We start from the raw sequence: 25,326 nt of genomic DNA on the forward strand, positions 1-25,326 counted from the left end.
GGTTATTTGACGGCGTCTGCGTTAGTACGCTGATCAGTCACATGTGGCTGAATCATTTGCCAGTATACCCTGAATGACCTGAAATTTCGCCCATAAAAGTGCATTTTTAGAGGCAAATAAATGTCACAAAATATTATTTCTTATGCTGAAACTTACATTTTTCCAGTAGAATATCATCCCATGTTCCAAGAAAACCTCAAAACATCTTTTAAAATCAATAGAACTCTCAGAATCAGGAAAAATGGGCAAGTTAGTCATGGACGAAATGGTTGGTCATTTAGGGTATCCTTATCTTGAAGTCCTCTGTAAACGGTGAATTATTCATTACACATGTAGTGATGATCCTTTGTTATTAAGCTGACTTCAACCAGTAAACAGCACTACTGTTATTCTTCAACCTTTTCACATGTTTTGATGCTGTTTATTCATGCAGATTCTGATGGCACTATTCTGTGTAGACTGATAAAATTATACTTTTTGTGAAGCCCTGAAACTGACCAACCCAAGCAGTGTAGTTTTGTCTCCAAAATTAAGTGAAGCGTACACAAAACTGGTCTGAAGCTTGTCCTTTGTGTGTGTGAAAGGGTTGAGGAATTAGTGTATATGTACTTAGCATTATGTCATCTGTATGTATGCCCATGTGAGATCATTTGGTGTTACATGAAGTAAACAGAGTCATTTGCATACCATATGCATGTACAGAGCAACTCCTAATCAGCTGATGATGGTAATATATTTTCTGTAAAATGTCCATTTTAGGTTTTCTACTGAAATATTTGTCATCCTTTTAAGAAAATATATGAAAGACAAATAGGTATAAATTGAAACAAAGTGTAGATATATACCTTCGAAGGGTACAAACTGCTATTATAGTAATGACAATTTTTTAGTTTGAAATCTTTATGTTAAAAAGTGCCTGCTTTGTTAATGCCAGTGACACATTTACCTGTGGTGATATGATGTTGTTTTAAAATCATTCTTTTCATGGAATACCAGTAAGATATAACTTTGATAAACTTTTCAACATTTTTGGGGAAAAACTTTAAAACTTTACTTTCAGAGGTTTCAGCAAATAACTTTATTTCAACAGATAAAAAGCCTGTGTCTGAACCAGAGCTAAAGAAATCCAGTGGCAAGATCACTGGTGATAAGGGTAATCGTTACCATGGTGACAAACTGGACAAGTCCACAGGTAATAGTGGGGGAGGACTGGTGTTCGTTTGAACAATTCAGGGCTTCAAAAAATCTGATTTGGACAGACCCTTTGCTTAAATTTTCTATTAATAGTTTTGACACCTTTAAAATTCCAATGTAAACTGCTGTCTTACAAAATTGGCATAGCGGCATAGATATTCATTCCATATTCCAAGGAATATTCAAGCAATTCTATAAAGTTCTCTGTACTTAATTGAGCGTTACATGACTTAAGGAAGTTTCTTTATTAATGATTAGTTAATTAGGCCTGAGAAAATGTGTGGAAGAATTGTGGTTTATTTGAAGTTACAAATTATTAAGTACAGTTGATAATTTCACAGGCATTGTTGAAGTGTTTAAATAGATTGAGAAAGTCTTTTGTTTTATCCGAGTAAATCGGGTAATAAACCTGTCTGTTCAAAAACTCATAGAACACATGTGTATACTTGCAACAGTTGTGGAGCCTCTCTTTGGTAAATCTACTGCTCATGTGACTGGTGACAAGGGCAACCGTTACCATAGCAACAAGTTAGACCAATCATCTCCAGGCAAAGGTGATAACCTTACTTAAACGCAATTTTCTTTACATGGTAATGGTGAAATGCAAAATTACCAAAGGATTGACCTTTTGTTGACCTTTCGGGTGTCAGCCTTACAGGCACATGTATTTCACATATTCCATAAGGTACATTTGCATTTTCATGTATTATAAGCTTTTTGATTGGATGGCATTTCAATTTAATTTTTTTTCTTTTATTTTACTCGATATAGTTACCACTATGTATTTATTAATTTAGTTCTTGTCTAATTTAGTATATATATTTATTTCTGGATTTTTATTACCATAACTATAATTTTAGGGCATTTTAAATTTTACTTGGTTGGAACATGCATGTCTTCACCTTTGACTTTTTTTGTTTATTATTTATTTCTTGTTTCTCTGTTGTGATTCTGAAAACAAAATTATTAGTCCAAAGTGCCACAGATAGTGAGGTTATGATCTGTAACTTTTTTCACCTATCATATTATCAGAAAAGCCACAAGCCGCACCAGTAGTAGAAACAATGAGTACCAGCTCAGCAGGGGGTGGGCTTAGCGCAACCCCAGGGCATGCCCCGGGAGTGTCGTCTACCAAGCCCATCCCCGTGGAGGAACCCATGATGGTGGCCAAGTCAGGCTCCGTGTCTATGGCAGGTACAACTTGAAACACAAACAACATTTTACGTTGCAATCATTGACTACATACATTAATAACTAGGCTCTAATGAGCAAGTCTTTCCCATCTGATTGGATACATGTAGCTCCATTGCTGGAGCTATGGGGCCATGCACCCTGTCTTGACTTGAGCCAGTATTTTCACTGTCGAGATTTATCGGTGTTGGAAATGACATCTCCTTGATGTATTCTCTGACAATGATAACAAATTACTTCTCTTTACAAGTGACAAGATTTACTTTCATTTTACACAAAACAACATACAAAATTTACATTTATCTCTTTCTTTATGTAGCGAGATGTAAGTTACAAGACTCACTTCCTGTTGTGTTCAACAGTAAACAAATTACACCCCATGTAACAAGCTTTTTTTTTTCATGATCAAAACTTTGCTGTAACATGTACTGTAACATGTACTGTAACGTACTGTAAATAAAAATAGCAGTTGATGGGAAAGTGCATCCATTATTGAATTTTCAGCTAAAAGATAATAACTATTCAGCCCCTCAATAATTTTTAGCTGTAAATTTCTTAATTAACATCATAAAAATATACATGTGATTGAAAAGACTCTCTCAACTGTGTGATTTTAACTTGGAGGGCTTTATGTGTATAGCATCATATGATGTGTGTTCAATACTATGATTGGTTCAATACCAATCAATCAATCAATCAATCATTGTCCCAATCGATTCCTGTCCCATGTGTTTCTAGCGCAGCCTGTTAGTGTCTCAAAAATCTCGAAGTCCAAAGATCACCCTACAGGAGATAAAGGGAATGTGTATCATTCCGCTAAGCTGGACCAGAGTAACAAAGACAAAGGTATCACCAACATACCTGTATATACCAGGTGTTATATAGTCATGGGCTTGTAGAGGTAACTCTATTGGTACTAACTCATTACACATCAACATACCTGTATATACCAGGTGTTATATAGTCATGGGCTTGTAGAGGTAACTCTATCGGTACTAACTCATTACACATCAACATACCTGTATATACCAGGTGTTATATAGTCATGGGCATGTAAAGGTAACTCTAGTGGTACTAACTCATTACACATTAACATACCTGAATATACCAGGTGTTATATAGTCATGGGCTTGTAGAGGTAACTCTATTGGTACTAACTCATTACACATCATCATACCTGTATATACCAGGTGTTATATAGTCATGGGCTTGTAGAGGTAACTCTAGTGGTACTAACTCATTACACATCAACATACCTGTATATACCAGGTGTTATATAGTCATGGGCTTGTAGAGGTAACTCTATCGGTACTAACTCATTACACATCAACATACCTGTATATACCAGGTGTTATATAGTCATGGGCATGTAAAGGTAACTCTAGTGGTACTAACTCATTACACATTAACATACCTGAATATACCAGGTGTTATATAGTCATGGGCTTGTAGAGGTAACTCTATTGGTACTAACTCATTACACATCATCATACCTGTATATACCAGGTGTTATATAGTCATGGGCTTGTAGAGGTAACTCTATTGGTACTAACTCATTACACATCAACATACCTGTATATACCAGGTGTTATATAGTCATGGGCTTGTAGAGGTAACTCTATCGGTACTAACTCATTACACATCAACATACCTGTATATACCAGGTGTTATATAGTCATGGGCATGTAAAGGTAACTCTAGTGGTACTAACTCATTACACATTAACATACCTGAATATACCAGGTGTTATATAGTCATGGGCTTGTAGAGGTAACTCTATTGGTACTAACTCATTACACATCATCATACCTGTATATACCATGTGTTATATAGTCATGGGCTTGTAGAGGTAACTCTATTGGTACTAACTCATTACACATCAACATACTGTATATACCAGGTGTTATATTTTCATGGGCTTGTAGAGGTAACTCTATTGGTACTAACTCATTACACATCATCATACCTGTATATACCAGGTGTTATATTGTCATCGGCTTGTAGAGGTAACTCTAGAGGTACAAACTCATTACACATCAACATACCTGTATATACCAGGTGTTATATTGTCATGGGCTTGTAGAGGTAACTCTATTGGTACTAACTCATTACACATCAACATACCTGTATATACCAGGTGTTATATAGTCATGGGCATGTAAAGGTAACTCTAGTGGTACTAACTCATTACACATCATCATACCTGTATATACCAGGTGTTATATAGTCATGGGCTTGTAGAGGTAACTCTAGTGGTACTAACTCATTACACATCATCATACCTGTATATACCAGGTGTTATATAGTCATGGGCTTGTAGAGGTAACTCTAGTGGTACTAACTCATTACACATCAACATACCTGTATATACCAGGTGTTATATAGTCATGGGCTTGTAGAGGTAACTCTAATGGTACTAACTCATTACACATCAACATACCTGTATATACCAGGTGTTATATAGTCATGGGCTTGTAGAGGTAACTCTAGTGGTACTAACTCATTACACATCAACATACCTGTATATACCAGGTATTATAAAGTCATGGACGTGTAGTGGTAACTCTAGTGGTACTAACTCATTACACATCAACATACCTGTATATACCATGTGTTATATTGTCATGGGCTTGTAGAGGTAACTCTATCGGTACTAACTCATTACACATCAACATACCTGTATATACCAGGTGTTATATAGTCATGGGCTTGTAGAGGTAACTCTATTGGTACTAACTCATTACACATACATACACATGTGTACTGTACTGTATATATCAGGTGTTTATAGCCAGGGCATCTTGTGGTAAATGTATCCAGCAACTGTAAACTAATTCCGGTAATGTAAAGATTAAAATTTGCACATACATGTATATTCATTTTGATAAAAGACGAAGTCTTTTAAAAGTGCCAATGTTTTGAATCAGTATTAAACATTGAATACATTATATTGTTTTAATGACAACATTTTACAAAAAAGCAGTGAAGCCATTGATATTTACAACCATGTATGTGGTAAAACTTTGACATTTTCATTTCTAAACATAAAGCAGGTGGTAAAGTTGAGCCCTTGATACATCATTCAGCTGGTCACCCAACAGGAGACAAGGGTAATCCCCACCACACTGCACACCTCAACCAATCAGGGAAAGGTGATGACCTCATATTTGCATATTCACGTTTTATGAATATTCATGAAATTTATTTGATACTCTGATATTAAAGGAACAATAAGGACAGCCTATGTAACAGCATATTATGATTATTTATGGCCGTTACTCAGTACATAGATTATATATTTTTGTTTTTGCCGTCTTTGGATGTCGACACATCCTATTGGATGCTAAGATGCAATGCATGAGAATTGTATTTGATACTTTTATTTGTATTCATTTAAAAACAGAACTTGTTCCTTATTTATTCATTTTATTTATTTATTTATTTTATATTATTTGCTTATTTTTAGTGTTTTTTCTTCTGTATTTGTTTAGTCAAATACCTTTATTTCATTGGTTGAAGGAGTCCCAGTGGAGGCAGTAGAGTCTAAGATTGTCAGTTCCTCAGGGGGTTCAGTAATGAGTGGTAATCCTTATCACTCCTCTGACCTGGGAAAGTCCACTCCCGGTAAAGGGGGCAAAGGTCTGCCTGTCGAAGAACCCATGATTGCTAGCTCAGCCACATCCCAAACAATGGCGGCTAGTCCAAGCTGTAATAAAAATTCTGACAAAGATAAAAAAGGTGATTTCTGCTTTTAACATGGCAAACATTTTCATGTAAAGAATTTGGGGGAAGTGCTGTATTAAATATACAGTATTCTATCAAGTGCATTTTAGTGCGGGAAAATACATTTGGCATTAATTGGAAGAAATTAATAATGAGCATCGGAAGAGCATTGCTGGTGCCAAAAAACTCTTGATGTATTCTGGAAATTTTGAGTATTAATCTGATAAAATTATAGCCTGAGAGAAAACTCCACAGCCAATACAAATTCATTTTGGGATCACATGACCTCACACATTCCCATTGACAGCTATGCAACATGTGCTAATGCAATTCTAATCAGTACATGCATATCAGAGTTTATTTATTTGTAAGTTATCCCTCTATATATATATATATATATATATATATATATATATATGTACCAATACTCACATTTAATTTTGTGTTTACATTAGAAGCTGTGGTTGTTGAACCAATGATAAGTAAGAAAAGTGACCATGTGACTGGTGACCATGGCAACAAGTATCATAGTGCCAAGCTTGACAAATCCGCAGATGGGAAGCCTAGCCCTAAAGCAGGTATAAATTCTTGTGAGGATGTGAGCATATAACAGCATATATGTATACAAACTTCCTTATAATCAATCTGACTATTAATCATGCAGTAACCTCTGTTAATAGATAGTTATAAATTACACTCTACTATCATGGCTGGGGACTGGACATATGTATATGAGCTTATCTGATCTCTTCTTGCCCTGTCTCTTTCATGTGTTTTTCTTGTGTTTTTTTTTCTTTTTTTTGAATTTCTGAAGTAAAGTTTATAGCCTATGGTATTGTTGGAGTTTTGTTCATCAGTCTATTCTTGATAAATTTGGTGAACTAGTTTTTCTTGGCAGTGTTTTACTGATGTTTTGCCCAAGTACTTCATGTACTGATTCGCTGGTGGGTTAGCTTATACCAGATCACAGACTTAACCCTGTGTACATATAAGATCATGTTTTGCTCTGTAGTTTTTGTGAAAACACAGAGTCTCCAAAACTGCAATAACTGTTCAATAATGTATCTGATACATGTGATTAAGAATCCAGTCATGATGAGCTCCAAATTCAAAGGGTATTTTTTGGAGGCGATGGGGTCTACTTTAGCTTTGCCAAAGTAAGTTTTGAAGGTTAGCCTCCAATTGTTTGTGCCTCCAAATGATCATTAAAATCATTTATTTTCATTGAGTTTTTGTGGTCAAATCATGCGCCAAGTTAAGTTTTGTTCGTATCAAATGTGAACTGTCTAAATATAAGTAAGAAAACATGCACCACAGATTGAACCTTTAAACTCAAAATTCCTGTTTTAAATAACTTACTTCTTTTCTTCTTTGCTCTTTGAACTACTTGAACTGATAAACCTATGTTAACGATAAACCTGGGGTTACTCTGTATGCTTTACTAACATATATGTCAGCAGACTAAGACCGGTTCGTAGTCAGAGTACATTGGCACTAAACTTTGCAAAAGTTAATCATTCAAACACCTGTTGATCTACAAATCTTTCTGTCCTAAAATTCTTTGAGCTTCTCTTAAAACTTATAGATATATTACTGCATATTACTAAAATATTATGACATGAATGTTTTAATGGATGAAGAGATATGCACATGTCCTTGAATATACTAACATAATCTAGGGGACCTCTTAGCCCCGGTACGTGTGTTTAACAACTGTTCAGAAGAAAATTAGGCTTCTGCATATAATTGATTTTTATAAAGTCTTCACTGCTTAAAATTTATTTATGTATTTTTAGATACCCCAAAAATCAGTTGGTGTACTTACATGCAGTTAAGAAGTAAACTGTCTTGTATTTTGTGTAGAGAGAATCTGATTCAAGATTTACATACAAGACTTAATCCTTATCTCTGTTTTTTTATGTTTTATTTTGTCGATGTTTTAATCATCTCTTCAACTCTTAGAACTTTGATGGATGTTAAAGTTATTAATTTGCTGAAACCTTCCATTCATTAGTGGTAATTAATGTCTTATTCAACACTTTACTTAGAGTGCATTTGTCCAGCTCTGTTGAAAGATGTTGTCTTTCTCTAGCTCCAGTTGTTGAACCTCTGTTTGCCAAGTCCTCTGGTCGTGTGACTGGAGACAAAGGGAACCCGTATCACAGCAGTAAACTTGATCGGAAAAAAGGTAGATGTATGGAACTATAGCTTGTTTTGACCGGTCGTGGACCATGGGTGACGGGTTTGTGGTGCTCGAGTTTGCTGCATCTTTAGACAAAGATTGAATAAGTACTTCATATATTTTTCAATCACTTTTAGAAAATATGCTGAAGTAACCAGCAACTGTGAGATGTTAGTTATTTCATGTCGGGTGTCAGCCTGTGAATTTCTTGGTATTTGGGGTGGAGTGTGATGAAAGTCTACTTTGGTTGCCGATTTGGAAAGAGGGTTAATTAATAAAAGCTTTGCCAATGTTGTTGTGTTAACCTTTTCATATGATACATGCGTTTGAGAATATCTAAAAGTTCCCAGAAAATTAGTGTAGAAGATGACAAAACCTTTTAAGGTGAGAGTTATTTTGATATATGCTGCTTTGGAGTAAATTAATTTCCTGGTAATAGGTTCCTCTCCGGCCATACATCTCCGGGAAGGTCTGTCAGCAACCTGCACATGGTCGTGGGTTTCCCTCTGGGCTCTGCCTGTTTTCCTCCCACCATAATGCTGGCCGCCGTTGTATAAGTGAAATATTCTTAAGTACGGCGTATAACACCAATCAAATAAATATATAAATAAATAAATAAATAAAATTAATTTCCTGGTATTACTCCCAGTGCATATCTAGTTGAAAGAATGTTACTTATACCAGTTTTCCTTTGTATTCTTTGTTTACATTTGAATAAACAGCATGAAATGATGTGTAGGAATATTTAATGATTTCATGTACAGTATTTCACATGAAGCTTTAGTGTTTGCATTGTCTCAAAATATAATTTTTTGTCAGCAACCAGAGCTCTCAAAAAAGTGCTAGCATGCCTTAACCTATGGAATTACCTGTTCAGTTCAACTTAATCCCAGGTATATATCCTGAATGATGTACCGGTTGCCTTTGAAGAGTGGCTTTATAATTGTAGATTTATATACTGGTGAAGACTCAAAGCTGTACCTGGGTTCAGTAATAATAATAAAGACCAGGCATCACCGCGTAAATGTAAAAGTTTTCACAAGCTTTTGATCCACATGCCAGCATAATTGCAGATTTATCGATAGACCGGCATAATTGCAGATTTTACATAATTGCAGATTTGTGTGAATTGACCATTTCACTTGACCAATGCACGTGTCACGTGTCCAGCTAGCCCTACAATGCATAGTCCCGTAGGATTTGCACTAATCAACACCAGGAGAGCATTTAAATTTTAGGCTTCAAATTTGTGACCTTGGGCTTAGTTTTGCAGAACATCTTAAAAATTTCAGTGTTTTGCATAATCACTTTTTGTGATGGCATTATAATCATAATCAAACACATTCTTAAAAGAAAAAGCGGGGCCTCCGTGGCTCAGTCGGTTAGCGCGCTAGCGCAGCGTAATGACCCAGGAGCCCCTCACCAATGCAGTCGCTGTGAGTTCAAGTCCAGCTCATGCTGGCTTCCTCTCCGGCCGTAAGTGGGAAGGTCTGCCAGAAACCTGCGGGTGGTCGTGGGTTTCCCCCGGGCTGTGCCCGGTTTCCACCCACCATAATGCTGGCCGCCGTCGTATAAGTGAAATATTCTTGAGTACGGCGTAAAACACCAATCAAATAAATAAATAAAATAAAAGAAAAAGGAAGCAAGAAAATGGATTTATGAGCCTTGAGAAAAGAAATCTTTGCAATCTATTTGTCTTAAAATATTTTGAAGCTTTAATTGTTTTTTCCGACAGCACATCTCAGGGGAAATTGATGATCATCTTTAAACTGATGACATACCGGTATTTGTTCTCATTACAGACAGCTTTTTATCCACAGTGGAACAGAAGATAACTTTCATGTATCAAAATCAAATCAGTGCGATGATAAATAACTGATTCGGTTAAACAGCCCGAAAGCTAGAGATCACATGATCGCTTTAGTAACATGCAGCACGGGTGAAAAACCCCAATGTTATAGCATATAAACATACCTATATTGGAATCACTGTCAGAGATAGCTTATTCGTTGGATCTGTATATTTTCAGCAGTCCAGTTGGGAGAATTTCTGTAGAGCTTATGAGGTGTCCTTTTGTACAACCTGGACTTACTGACTGCTGACAGAGTGACAAATATGGATCCCTTTTCCTTATGCTGTTTTGTTTTTGTCCTCAGTACAGTGTTCACATGATCTCCATCTTCCGGGCTGTCAAATGGCAATCGGTTTTTGTTTCTAAAACAGCAAAACAAATGTCAATCAATTAATTAATCCATCAATCAAGAATTGTGACTTTTTTGCAGATGGCTCAGCTCCATTAATTCCAGCCATGAATTCCAGAACGCCTCCCCCAATGGATAAGTAAGTTCACTTAACTGGAACCTTACCACTTATTTCTTTTTTCCCTCTCTCACCGAAAAGTGATAGGTAGATGGTATTAGGGGCCTATTTCAGAAGCGGTATTACTGTAATTTTTATGCTTTTTTGCATAAAGAATCAAATTAGAAATGTGAATAAATTACACTGAAAGTTTCTCTCTTATATGTGAAAAGGTTGAGGAACTGGAGTATGTCAATATGGTAGATAAATATAGGTATGATGTCAGCCATGTATTGTTATGTCTTTGTTATTGTTCTTGGGTACAAGTTCCACGGGGAGGTTGAGGTTAAAATGCTTGTCTTGTTCAGTTGGTTTAAACACATTCTTGTACAGATACCTCTCTCATTGTCCTGGGTGCCTTGGTAGCAATGTGAAACAGTTGAAAGTACGATCTTGGTGTGTTGGAGACCACTTTCTTCCACCAGTTTGACATCTCACGCTTTAAAAAGCTTACCAGAAACTTGTCAAAGGTTGATGGTTTACTGTAGGCTCTCTGGTTTCCTTCTCCAGTGAAATGTGATGTCATTTTGTATGTTACAGATCTTTCAGTTTCAGGTAATAAACTAATTCCAAGCATGTATTGTTTGACTTTGTTTTACTGTGATATGTTTTGATGGAGGATTGATGACCATTTTCACAGTCCATTTTGTTTTTTAATGATTTTTTTTTCTGTGTCCCATTTCACAAAGCAGAGCCCAAATTTCTAACCCAAATTAGTCACAGTACATTCATGCATCACATCGATGCGCACTAGTATTTATTTATTTATTTATTTGATTGGTGTTTTACGCCACAGTCAAGAATATTTTACTTATACGATGGCGGCCAGCATAATGAAACTGGGCAGAGCCCATCGGAAACCTACGACCATCCGTAGGTTGCTGACAGAGCTTCCCACGTAAGGTTAGAGAGGAAGCCAGAATGAACTGGACTTGAACTCACAGGGACCACATTGCGCAACAATGGTGTGCTGACCTCCTCGACCGTGTCAGCTCCCTGATGTGCTCAAGTATAATTTTAGCCAAGTTTGAGCATACAGCTTTGTAAAAAAATTTGTTTTGTAAAACCAAAATGGCCTTTTGAAAAAAGCCCTAGCTTGGTCGATGGTATCCATGGATGATCTTCATGTAGCCGTGGCCAGGTTTCTTGAATCTGAGGTTTCTGCTGATTGGCTTCTGCTTTGTGAATAATTTTTCTGGACAAAACCCATAACTTGCTCTTGGATTTTTTAGCCATTGTTTGTGGTATGGAATTGAAAAAAGAACTAGCAGAAAATCTTGAATGAGCATGGAAAATTAAAATTATGGGAAACCAGAAATAAACAAACAGTTGGCAACTGGTAGTATTGAGTTGCTAAGATTGACAGAGATCCAAGCTGATGCATGCAGTTCTTTCATGTGTGGTGTTATTTTTCAGCTCTCTGTTTGGTGATGATGACACGGTAATGGACACATTCGGTACAGACTTCAAACCTGCCGACGACAATAAAGAAAAGGGCAATAAAACAGACGGAAAGAAGAAAACAGATGAGAAAAAACCTGGAGATAAAAAATTACCCAGTAAATCTGAGTTACTGTCAGATGATGTAAGAAACTTCGTTTTTAGATAATAGTAATATAAATGGTCACAACAGTATTCTCTCTGTGTCACAGTGTTAGCGTCAGATCATATGTATACTTTTTATTTTACTCCCCAGGGGGAAAAACATGCCAAGCATGTACATAAATATTCATCTGCATGGAGGGAGAAATGTCGGTTCAGTCCGTAATACCTCCTTATGTAAGATTGTAGCTAAAACCGTTGAGAGCTTGATTCAAGAATACCTCACTGGTTACCTGCCAAACTTCTGGACATAAGATTGCAGCTGAACCATTGAGAGTTTGATTCAAGAATACCTCACCAGGTACCTGGCAAACTTCTGGACACAAGATTGCAGCTGAACCATTGAGAGTTTGATTCAGACACGTAACTTAGTATGTCATAGGCTAGCTGTGTCACTAATAAAGCCCATTTCAATAGAAGATGTGGGTCCAGTTGTTCAAAGGTGTATTAGCAAATAAGCAAAGTATTAACATCAGTCTGAACTAAAGTGCCATTAGTTTTGTATTAGGCCAAGACTGGTGTTAAGATTTAAGCCTGGCTTAACTTTAAATACACTTTTGAACAACAGTTGCCATATAGGATTTAGATCTGGGCCCAGCTGATCAAGGGTGTATTAGCAGTTAAGGCCGGTATGAACTTTAGTCTGAACTAAAGTGCCATTAGTTTTGTATTAGGCCAAGACTGGTGTTAAGATTTAAGCCTGGCTTAACTTTAAATACACTTTTGAACAACAGTTGCCATATAGGATTTAGATCTGGGCCCAGCTGATCAAGGGTGTATTAGCAGTTAAGGCCAGTATGAACTTTAGTCTGGACTAAAGCGCCATTAGTTTTGTATTAGGCCAAGACTGGTATTAAGATTTAAGCCTGGCTTATTAAACTTTTAAATACGCTTTTGAACAAAGGTAGGTTGATATCTTCCAGGTAAAATGCAAGCCCCAGCACCAACAAGTAATATTATATCACGTTTATTCGCTTCTTATAATACAAAATTTGCCGTACGTGTGAAGGTCTGGTAGAAACCAGCAAATGGCCGTGGCTCTGCCCGGTTTCCTCCCACCATAATGCTGGCCGCCATCGTATAAATGATATATTCTTGAGTACGGCGTAAAACACCAATTAAATCAATAAATCAATCAAATAGTACAAATTTTTACATCATTTACTGTAATCAATCATTTGTGTTTATTTTCATTTCAGAGTTTGAAGGAGAAGCCACCACCTTTGTTCGGTGACGATGATGATGATGATGATCTAGACTGGCTCAGCAAATAATCATCCGACAAGTTTGCACAGACCCATTTGAAATTTGGATGGACCAGATTTTTGTTTTCTTTTTAGTTTTCCATTTTAAGAATATTCATTATGAAGAATTGAAGAAATTAATGATAAAAAGTCTGATTGATTCATTCACTAAAGTTTTGAGACGTAAGAAGTTGTCGGAAGTTTTGAGACGTAAGAAGTTGTCAGAAGTTTTGAGACGTAAGAAGTTTTCGGAAGTTTTGAGACATAAGAAGTTGTCGGATATATGCATTCAGACATTGTAACAAATGGAATCTGCTGACGACAGATTTGGAACTTCTTCTAACTTACGGAAAGTCTGCAATTAAAAATGTTGTCATCATAATGAGAGGGCTAATGACATTGGCTACGTTAGCTGTGATATGTATAAGAATGGAATCATTGAAATCATCACAAGTGTATATTTTATATATATATTTGTACAAACTTGTACACATACATACTCACATATGTAAACCTGTGTACATATGTAAATGTGAAAGCAATTAAGTGACTGGTAGTCTTGGTGCTCTTTTGCTGTCTTGTCTGTCTAAAAAAAAATTTCCGTGGTTGTCTGAAACAGTAGTTAATTTGATTGTTTTCTTTTCACACCATTTTAAACTTTTAGTCCATTACTTCTTTTTTTAGCTCCAGTAGCTTGCAGTTGTAAAATTCTGTAAGGATGGCGGTTTTTTTTTTTTTTTTTGATCATTAAGGCTGGATATTAAGGTTTAATGCGGATATTGGCTTTATGAAATGTAATATTTATTCCACATTTTATATGCAAGGGAAATCAGTGATGTAAAACAAAAAAGTCATAAAAGCTTTGTGGCTCACGATTGGTTGTGCACATATGTAAATGGGCAATAGATTTTCTGATGTTTATATCTAGAAAACCCATGCTTAATTACGATTATGCATATTTTAATACAGTCTGCATCAGCCTTGCCCAGATTTATGCAGATTGTCTAAGTAAGCATACCTGATGTATCTATGTTTAATTATGACAGGTAGATATTTTATGCATGATCAAAACATATGTTCATTAGAGGCCTGAATAAATTTATGTTATTGAGCATTTATGATATTTTGTTAGTTATGTTTGTTAAGAATCCAGTTCAGTGCACCTTTTGAGCTCTGATTATTCTGCTATAAACAGGAAATTATCTTCTGATTCTGGAATTAGTAAAATTGTTAAAATTTTTAGCTTAATACCTCAGCGTCAACTATTTTTTCTCAGCCTACAAATACAAGTATATGTAGTTATTAAGAATGGTATCCAGTAAAAAAGAAGCAAATTTATTCAACAATAGCACTCTTATTTTGTGGCGTTAAGTTGTCTTTTTTTTTTTGTTCTGTTGAGCTGAGAGGTTTAATAAGAATTCCTTATTGCATGGTTCTGTATGAAAGCATATGTGATTTGGCATCAGTTATTAGCAGTGGCAGATTCAAGGGGGAGCCCCAAAAGCGCCCCCCACCTTTCCCCGGCAGCCCTGATCAAGATAATAAAAAAAGTCATTCACAAAAAACAAAATAACTGCACCTGAAATTGAATTACTTTATTATTTAATGATAATGCAAACAACTTGGATACATTGGTAGATTGGCACATTTTGAATGTTTTTTGGTGCGGCAACGTGTGATTTGTGCTAACTGTAATTTTCAAATCTATATGCATACATATTTATCATTCCACATGGATAGTACTTTAGCTTATGCTCATTTGTCATTATCTTCATTTTGAAATATAATATGCTATTCCAATGGACAATTTTATTTCTCTTGTTTACATTTTCTTCTGAATCGATTGAAACATTTATTGGTTAATGACATTTTTGCCAGCCGACTCATTATATATATGATGCTCTACTCAATCCATATGCTGGCCAGTAAAACAGCATTTTTGCAGTCTGTTTCTTTTCACTTCAGTCCAGACTTGATAGTATTGAGTGTTATGAGCTTTGGTTAACTAAAGTTACCTAAAGCTCTGTGGTATATTAACATGATGGGGTGGCACTGATGGTATTTAAACCAACCATTTGCATTCTTGTCTGTATGCCAAGGTAAATTCTCTATGGCCCAGATTTAGCCAGCTAACTCTAGTAACCTCTGTAGTCAATGATTTACCATTTTTCCTTTACTCAGACTTTGACGAAAGGAGTAGAGTAGGTTTGAGTTCGAGATCTTTTGTTGCTAAAGGAAAAAAAAAATGTCCTACTGTATCATGTGGTTTGTCAGAAATGTTAGGCAATGTTTGAGGACATTTTGCTGATCATCTGCTCACCTGTGTTCTGGAGGCACAAATATTAACACTCCTTTCTTTCAGGAGTTCACAAACTTCCTGCTGCTCAATTCTGTCCATTATTTGTCTACTCTAAATAACTTTGTTCAACCTCTTTCCAACACTCATGTTATAGTAAATGTAAACAATAGCTGCCTATCATTTCTGACAGGTCACCTGTTATATTAGGGCTTTTTTATGCCTTTAGCAGTAGAAGAGTTCGAACTCAAAACTCCACTAATACACTGATGCAGAGCCTCTTTAGTGGTTAGAACAGCGCAGGTTCAATCCCATGTCTGGTCAGACTGAAAGCTTTAGCATCGGTAACCGTAGAGATTTCACTCTTCTGAGCTCAGGAGAATGAAACGGCCCAAGTGCTAGTCAGTCCAATGTCAATACACTGTAAGCTAGCGAGGTGTCCGGTCAGATGTCTTTGACATAGCATTTGAGTGAGGCAGCACTATATTCAACCCACATTCTACAAAGAAACATGTTTATGATATGAAGAAAGTGTTGAAAGTGGCATTACAGGTGGCAAGATACAGTAGATACAGTGGTAAACTGTGCTCAAGACTATTTCACATATGTGTCTGTGTTATGGTGGGAGGAAAGCAGGCAGAACCCGGGCAAAACCATGAGCTGCCTGCACACATATACCTGACAGAAGACATCATACAAGTGAAATGTACACATTTCTAATAAAAAACAGGTGGATCAATAAAGGGAGGTAAATACATGTATCTGTATGTGTATGTTAGTTATATATAGGCTAAATTTGGGATAGTGTTTATTTATTGATTTATTTATTTGATTGGTGATTTACACCACACTCAAGAAGAATTTTTCATGGTATGATGGCAGAGCTTGGATGAAATCCATGGCCACGGGCAGGTTGAGCTGTGACATTCACCTTTGGCAGACCTTTCTACGCACAGGAGGAGAGGAATTAAGCCAGCATGAGATAAACTTACAGAGTGACCAATATTCCTTTAAAGCGGTAGATCTGGGGTTTGGCTAGTAGAGATTCAAGTCAGTTCTCATACCAAATATTTTAAAATCAAATCTTAGTATCTCAACATAAGAGGAATATGCTCTTTGTCAGTAGGCCAATAATATGGGTGAGGAGTTGTCTTCAGCATGGCCTTCCAGTGAGGCAGCACTATATGTGAGCAATGAGTCAGGCCTACTGCAAGGAGAGCATTTTGAGGCATAATTAGATATCCTCCCCCCATAAACATGACCACCATCAAAATAACTGAAGTTATGATGATAAAGAATACGCTGTTAAATATTAATCAAATAGCTGATGTCCAATATCAAGAAGAATGTTCCTTGGATATAGCATATGGTTATTTGTCTTCAGTTTTGTGCTGTTTGTTATTTAGACGCTTTAAGCATTTTAGTGTTGCAATTTGATCAGATATGGTGTCTAACAGCAAAAAAAAAAAAAAAAAATCGGTAAATACTGGTTTGCTTCGGGCCTCGATCTCACGACCAGATGTTCAAGCAAACCTGCTCAGCTGTGATCCTTTGGGCGGACGAAGGGGGATAACTCAATGATATATTGACATTCGTGCTACAAGAACAACAACAACAGGTGCGACACACAGAGGGAAAAGAAGTTTGAATGATGGCCGATCTACCGATCACTCTGGAATTCAGGTATCATTTGAATGAGTTTCATTGCAGCTTTTATATCTGAAATGTAGTAGTATATACTTGTAAATTTACTTTAAACAAGATAGTAGCATACAGGTAATTTCGATAACTGGACCCTCTGTAAGCCTGATATTGAGAATGACAGTACTGGTACAATATTTTATGTTGTTTTAATGACTTCTGAATATGTTTGCTGCTCGACAGCCATGAATATGGCGTATCCAAATATTCCTCCATCAGCAGTCAGTGTACTCTGACTAAACGCCAACGGCATTGGGTAGCGTTTTTTTTTAAATAAAAAGTCTCTCTTTTTAGCCAATGCTGTACCTGCACCTATCAGTTATCAAATATACGTGTTGGACCTCTTATTGCATTTATACTCTCCCCCATTGACTTATTGATTGTATGTATGCATAGGTTTTAACCTTATACTTAGAAATGCAGTATGTGGGAAGCTCTGCCAACAACTTGTGAATGGTCGTGGAATTTCCCCGGGCTCTGCCCTGTTTCCTCCCACCATAATGCTGGTCGCTGTCATATAAGTGAAATATTCTTGAGTGCAGCGTAAAACACCAATCACATAAGTAAATAAATATACTTAGAAGTAGTCATATCAGGACAAGGAGTCATTAGGTACGTGAACTTCTGTGTCTTCTTGCGGCAGGGCGAGTCGATGCTGCCAAAGTGCTGCCACCACTGAAGTATCATGCCGGAGACACCAGACATCCACACCTCACCCAGTCACATTATACTGACAGTGGGCCAACCAGTCATGTTTCCTTGCTCTAACCTCACAGTGCTGAGCACCAAACGAAGCAGCAACAAGTACCATTTTTAAAGTCTTTGGTATGACCCGACTAGGTTTGATCCTGGGTCTCCTGCCTGGAGACTGACACTGTAACCATTGGGCCACCAAAGCGATCTATTGATTGTAATGTAATGACTTTCATTTTCATTTTCTTTATAGTGGTGGTGCAGAACTACTCTTTGGAAATATTAAGAAACATGATGTGAGTCTCCCAGGCGATGCAGGTGGATGTGAGTATGATTGGGAAGTTTGCCAGATGTACATGAAATTAAAGTTTTATATCACTGGACACCATATCGCCATACACCATGTATCGCTGGACACCATATGTTACTTTTGTCCTTTAACCAGATGGGTGCTTGGGAGGCTCTGGTTATTCTAATTTTGTTTGACAAGTGTGTGTCAAACATGTAGAGCTTGTATAGCAAGAACATGCATATTTTTTTTAAAGCTCTATTTTATCTGTCAGTTAGGGCTACCTTGGCTTAGTTGGTTAGCGCGCTAGCACAGCATGCAAGCCTGTGTAGGATATCAAGGCTGTTGATCTTAAAGTTATACTTTTTGTGAAGCTCTGAAACTGACCAGTCCAGCCGATGTATTTTAATCAAATTAAAAATGTGCATAGATTACACTTAAAGTTGCTATTTCGTATGCAAAAAACCTCGAGGAATAAGGCTATTATCAGTGAGGCTTAATTGATTTAAATGTCTGTTTCAGGGACCATGAAAAAGTTATTGCCATGGATCAAAGAAAATATGTTGAAAGAGAGGCCAGAATTATTTTTGCAAGGGAATACTATGTAAGTAATGCCTACTTCATCTATAACCAGGCCTGTAAATGGCCCGCACTGGCTTCAGCTAAACTATTGCTCTCGCTCTGGCCAGTTTGCCCTGACCAATGAGGTTGTAGGCTCGAATCCAGCCCTCATTAGTTCGCAGATTTTTGACAAAAAAGCGATCTGCGCAAATATGGATTTTTTTGCCTAAAATCTCTGGTAATACATCCTAAGTCAGATCTGCAGTTTGCCTGGCAAAAGGCAGTTGCTAATTTTCAGAAGACTTTTCAGTTTCCCCCAACCATAAACTTGAGCATCGTTCTTTATGCCAAACACACATCAGTTATAGAAATAAATAGTACCAACATGAGACTTCAACATATGCTAGCTGTTAGTTTGATGTCATGAAATTGCCAGACAATGTCAAGTTTTGCCGCAAGTCATTAGGGATGTGAAGCTATAGTCTTAAAGATTCATTACCAGGAATCCTCCATTGCTGAGCAAAGTAATGGCCTAGACTAAGGAGGTCATGGGTTCTAAATACAACTCTTGTTGATTCTGTTGTGGTGGGCAATAACCTTCTGCTGGTTCTGCCTGGTTTCCTCCACATGGAAACCTGTTTTTTGTGTATGGTATTAAAACAGCAAGAAAATCAGTATTCATTGCTGTCATTTTTGTCTGTAGCAGATCTTTAGGCAGTCTTTGTGAGCTTGGGCAGTTTGTTTTTGAACAATGCTGAGAATTAAGAACATGTTGCTAGAATACAGTGAATCACCATAGAATTTCCTGGAATTGTTCTGCAAGTTTAATTTTGGAGACAAAACTACATTGGTTAAGTTGGCCAATTTCTTGACTCCACAGAGTAATCCCCGCAGAACATGCTTGAATAAACACCTTGCAAAGATGCAAAATAGTTGAAGAATTGCACTAACTTCACTTGATATTTTCACCAGCTAATTAATCTTGTCTATTATGTTTTGTTCAGCCTGAGCTGATTTAAGTGAGTGAGTGAGTGCTTGAGATTTAACATCCTGCTCAACAATTTTTTAGTCATATGACGACGAGGGAATGCTTAGGGTGTATGTAATGTACCTCCTTTTTTCAGGACGAATTTCCACCACTCTTTTATCTAGTGCTGCTTCACTGAGATGACTTACCAAAGAAAAGTAAGCCGCCCCACCCAAGCCATTATACTGATACGGGTCAACCAGTTGTTGCACTATCCCCTTAATGCTGAATGCCAATGCTCTTTTAAAGTCTTACGCGTGACTCGACCCAGGATTGACCCTGGATCTACCACTCCTGAAGCGAACGCTCTGTCAACTGTGCTATCCGGGCCAGTGAGCTGATTTAATAAAGGCCATGTATTATTTGTGTTTCATGTTTGAAGACGGCCAGGGATTCTGGTTTTGATAAACGATGCAGACTGGGAACTTCTGGTAAGACTTTTCCACACAATTCCATTTATCATTATGCTTTATTTGCTTTCTTTTTTATACACAAATATTTCCAGTTTGAAAACAGTTTGCATCCTTGTGATTAAAGGATATGTGAAATGCTTGGTTTTACTTTTTTAATGGAATGAATCTGTCTCAGCTTCTCAGGTTTCTTATTGGAAGGTAAAAATGGCTCGAAACTGTTGTATTCATAAAGCCCCAGAAGTCATTAGACTGGTGACATCAACGATAATAACTATCAAAACAACTTTGTTAGGGTGAGAACCCAAATTGGGTGTGCTGGTCTCTCGTTCCCAGTATGTTATTCACTGATGTTATTTCTGAATATTTCTGACCACTGACAGAAAATACGCATAAAATTGAAGGGTTATTAAGAATTTGAAAATATGCCTAAGAAATGAATATTTTTTTGCCAAATCTTTGTTCATTTTCTTTAAAACCATACTTTTTGTTTTATAGTACCTTTTCAGGTATTTTTAAGTTTCATAGCCAGTACCTCATCATAGTCATTTGTTTAGCTTAAAGCACTGTCTGTCCGATTTTTTACATCCGTTCTGGGGGCTTTTACTTAATTAAGGGCCTTAGTTCAGGACATTGTTGACTTCTCGCAAATTCATAGTGATCATGTTTTTGACCTTGTCTTCATTTTTTTGACCTTGTCTTCATTTTTTTGACCTTGTCTTCATTTTTTTGACCTTGTCTTCACATCTGTTTCAGGGTCAGTTGGACTACACATTAACGCCTAATGACAAAGTGATGTTCATTTCCACACTTCACGGAGGATGATAAGATCACAGAGGTTTTGATGAATGTGGCGACGAAACCTTCCTGGGCAATTAACTGCTTGAGGAACTGACCGTAAAGAAGCTCATTGAGAAACAAAACTTTGTGGGTGTAAAACAAGCTTTCAGCTATAAATTCTTCCGTGAGGCTGGTACTTCAAGGACAGCTAGTGAAATAATAACATTTTTTTTTGTGTGGGTATCCCAGCTGAGGATTTCCAATTCTGGCCAAATTGGCGCAGGCCAAATTTGAGACATGATTTTTATGTTTAGCTGCAAGAAATGAAATTTTTGTCATACTGTACTGCAATATGCTTTACAAAAGTCAGCCTGTTCATACGTTTGTCATTCGGTCTGCAAAAATGCAGCAGGACAAAGACAGGCTGTTTGGTCAAGGACTATTCTGCCGTGTAATTAACAAAGTAAATTTTTTAATAATGTGAATGGCTGGAAGATTTGTAATTATCTCCTGCTTGAAAATTATTTCCAGGCTTGCAGGATTGTGTCCCTTTTTGTGAAATCCACTTTTAACGAGGAACAAAGTGTAAGATAACGACAACTATGCATGGAATTCTAACACAGCCTATCATTGAAGATCATAGCTGGCCTGGTGTTTTGAGGGGCTACATTATTAACAGTGATCAACCTTTATATTGGCTGGGGTCGAGAGCCTCCATGACAGAGGGGTTAGCCTACTAGCCCAGGACAATGACTCCCGAGCCTCTCACCAACATTGTCACTGTGAGTTCAAGTCCAGTTCATGCTTGTCTTACTCTCCACTCATGCGTGGTAAGGTCTTCCAGCAACCTGCTAATGGTTGTGGGTTTTCCCAGGGCTTTGCTCAGTTTCCTCCTACAGTAATGCTGGTCGCCGTGTAAACAAAATATTGTTGTGTACCGGTACAGCAGAAAAGACCAATCAAATAAGTAAATATTTACCCGAGGTCAATTTTTTTCCTTGGGGTAAAATTTTATTTTCAGGCGTCTGTTATCATTGCTCTGAGATTTCTATTTTTGTATGGGAGGAGGTGTTGTAGTAAATTACTTACTGTCTGTATCACTTCAGGAGTGTTATAAATACATGTATCCACAGATTCTATAATAAATGACGGCCGTGATGGAGATGTGAAAGTCCATCACAATACATGTATATGGATTTATGAATTATCAAGTACATGATGTCTTTCACCAATTTCTACATGTGGGGAAAGTTCATCATTGACTTGCCAAAGGTCAGTGGTTTGCTCCAAGCACTCCAGTTTCCTCCATTCATAAAACTGGTGTCTATTATACAGTGAAAGAATCTTGAGTAGGGCCTGAAACAACAATCATATAAATGTCTGCACACATATATCTGTCAGTTACAAAAGATATAGTTGGCCATACGTGGGAAGGCCTGGCAGCAACCTGCGGTTGGTCATGGGTTTCCCCTGGGCTGTGCCCGATTTCCTCCCACCATAATGTTGGCTACCGTAGTATGAGTGAAATATTCTTGAGTACGGCATAAAACACCAGTCCAAAAAATTAATAAAAGATATAGTTTAAAGCTTGGAATATAGCAATGGCTACAGCTGAATGCTGCCAGTTCTTTATGGTTCAGCTGTGGCATTCAACTCACAGGTTTGTCAGGTATTTGGCCATTTACCCCAGGCACTGTGGTTTCCTCTACCCATATATGGGGAGTCCCAAGTGAAAAATTCCTGAGTAAAGAATCAAATGCCAAACAAATAAAAAGAAAAAAAACGCACTCCAAGAGCCTAGATCCAAGAGTACATCTTTCTCGGCTAGATGTACAAAACCACTTTTTGTGTTAATTCTGTTAGGCACTGTTAGAAACTAAAAGCTTTTTTTAAAATTCTGGATTCAGATCGCTGCCAAAATGTAATGGATTTCATTCCAGGCTAGGAGGAATTTTTTCAGTGGTGTTGCTGACAGCTAGACAAATGAAAACCAAATGATAGAAAACCTCCTTGGCAGAGCTAATTAATTCTGCTGGTGGTGTGCTTGGTGGCACCTTGTCTTGGGATTTACATCCTGTAGCACTTGTGGACAAAGGACATTTTATCACAACGTGGCTGAAATATTGCTGTCACAACATTAAGCCTTATTTATTCATTTATTCAAACCCTCATTTTGGAAGTTTGGCACAGGCTTGACTCTTGATGCGGATGACAAGTGACCGAGGAGGTTTTTATCCCGCTTCTAGTGGTTCAACTGCGCTTTTCAGTCAGTCTAGGGTTACATTTCTGATTAGTACTGTCGAAGTGGTAGTACTGTCCGTTATGGCACAAATTATCTGTATCTCTCTTATTGTTTTGTTTTTAGTGGCAGCACATCATTGGTTGGTTTATTCAGTTTATTAGTAACACTGTACCACAGAATTATTCACTTTTTGGCTGGGGAAAACAGACACGCAACTCACAGACATTCCTACACTTTTATTCAAGGCAGTAACTGCATACAAAATGCACATGAATGTATCAAGAAAAAACAAACACAACTTGCTGTGATAAAAGTAGATTGGTTTATTGTATAAATTCATCATTTTAACATTAACAGATCTGTGTTTGATTCTCTTCTGACTTTTTCACTGCCCCAAAAAAGGTTGAGGTAAAGTTATCATTTGATGTAGAATTGTATACATGTCATATCACCCACCTTATATACTAACAGTAATACATATGATAGTTAGTTATTTATTTCATTGGTGTTTTACGCCGTACTCAAGAATATTTCACTTATACGACGGTGGCCAGCATTATGGTGAGAGGAAACCGGGCAGAGCCCAGGGGAAACCCATGACCATCCGCAGGTTGCTGGCAGACGTATGATAGTTAACATATAATAAATATACATACATAAATACATGTATACACAAAACCAGCTGAATCCAACCTGTAAAATCCTAAGGTGGTCGAGTTACACCAATTTGGAAACAAGATATTTAACTTTATTACTACAATCATTTATTCAATTGAATTATTATTGATATAATAATGTATAAAATAATAAATGTCCACTGCACAAAATGTTGATTTCAACAATGTTTCACTTTGCATATTATTTTCCATTTATGGATAAAAGTATGTATTACAAATTGATACTGTCAGCCATGCAGCACTGTGCTAATAACAAAAACAACCATTTCAATGCATTTATTTACTTCGGCCAATCAAAAAAATCATGCCAACAAATGTCAGTATTGTTATATAAAATATATTCTGAAAACATACATTTAAATGATATAAGAAATATCAAATATTTTATTGTAGGTGATGAATTACTTCCCTTCAACTTCTCCATGCACATTTCATTGCGTTCACACAGAAAAAAAAATGGACTGAACAATTAGGTTTAACAGCCTCTCAGGTATAGAATCTATTGTTCCGATTGTTCACATTCCTGTGTGCTCACAAAGAAAACTGAACAAACTAAATGTATACATGTAGTCTCTCAGGTATAGAATCTATTGTTCCGATTGTTCACATTCCTGTGTGCTCACAAAGAAAACTGAACAAACTAAATGTATACATGTAGTCTCTCAGGTATAGAATCTATTGTTCCGATTGTTCACATTCCTGTGTGCTCACAAAGAAAACTGAACAAACTAAATCTATACATGTAGTCTTTCAGGTATAAAATCTATTGTTCCGATTGTTCACATTCCTGTGTGCTCGCCCTACTGATTCCTTCGTCGTCATATGACTGAAAAATTGTTGAGTACGACGTTAAACCCCAAGCACTCACTCACTCGCTCACGTTAAAACTGAACAAACTGAATGTATACATGTAGTCTCTCAGGTATAGAATCTATTGTTCCGATTGTTCACATTCCTGTGTGCTCACAAAGAAAACTGAACAAACTGAATGTATACATGTAGTCTCTCAGGTATAGAATCTATTGTTCCTGCTGTTCACATTCCCTTGCGCTCACAAATAAAACTGAACAAACCAGATTTATACATGTAGCCTCTCAGGTATAGAATCTATTGTTCCCCTTGTTCACATTCCCTTATGCTCATAAAGAACTGAACA

At 37.0% G+C, this 25,326-nt stretch overlaps 2 protein-coding genes across 2 annotated transcripts in view; both read left to right on the top strand.

Moving 5' to 3' along the window:
• Positions 1–14,119, top strand: part of LOC135480995 (FK506-binding protein 5-like) — a 90,403-nt gene extending 76,284 nt beyond the window's left edge. The window contains exons 36-46 of the mRNA XM_064760926.1: positions 1,091–1,192; positions 1,650–1,748; positions 2,227–2,388; positions 3,124–3,231; positions 5,436–5,537; positions 5,905–6,123; positions 6,564–6,686; positions 8,201–8,296; positions 10,573–10,630; positions 12,065–12,233; positions 13,450–14,119. Of these exons, the coding sequence (XP_064616996.1) occupies positions 1,091–1,192; positions 1,650–1,748; positions 2,227–2,388; positions 3,124–3,231; positions 5,436–5,537; positions 5,905–6,123; positions 6,564–6,686; positions 8,201–8,296; positions 10,573–10,630; positions 12,065–12,233; positions 13,450–13,524 (1,313 nt within the window). The 3' untranslated portion in view covers positions 13,525–14,119. The remainder of the gene's footprint in view (positions 1–1,090; positions 1,193–1,649; positions 1,749–2,226; positions 2,389–3,123; positions 3,232–5,435; positions 5,538–5,904; positions 6,124–6,563; positions 6,687–8,200; positions 8,297–10,572; positions 10,631–12,064; positions 12,234–13,449) is intronic.
• A 3,216-nt stretch (positions 14,120–17,335) lies between these two features.
• Positions 17,336–21,448, top strand: LOC135480723 (ubiquitin-related modifier 1-like). The gene is made up of 5 exons (XM_064760638.1): positions 17,336–17,473; positions 18,438–18,508; positions 18,996–19,077; positions 20,444–20,492; positions 21,228–21,448. The coding sequence occupies exons 1-5, from the start codon at positions 17,439–17,441 to the stop codon at positions 21,294–21,296; spliced, it is 306 nt and encodes a 101-aa protein (XP_064616708.1). The 5' UTR covers positions 17,336–17,438; the 3' UTR covers positions 21,297–21,448.
• Positions 21,449–25,326: the final 3,878 nt, after the last annotated feature.

Source organism: Liolophura sinensis, chromosome 13 (assembly GCF_032854445.1).
Source record: "Liolophura sinensis isolate JHLJ2023 chromosome 13, CUHK_Ljap_v2, whole genome shotgun sequence".
Lineage (NCBI taxonomy): Eukaryota > Metazoa > Mollusca > Polyplacophora > Chitonida > Chitonidae > Liolophura > Liolophura sinensis.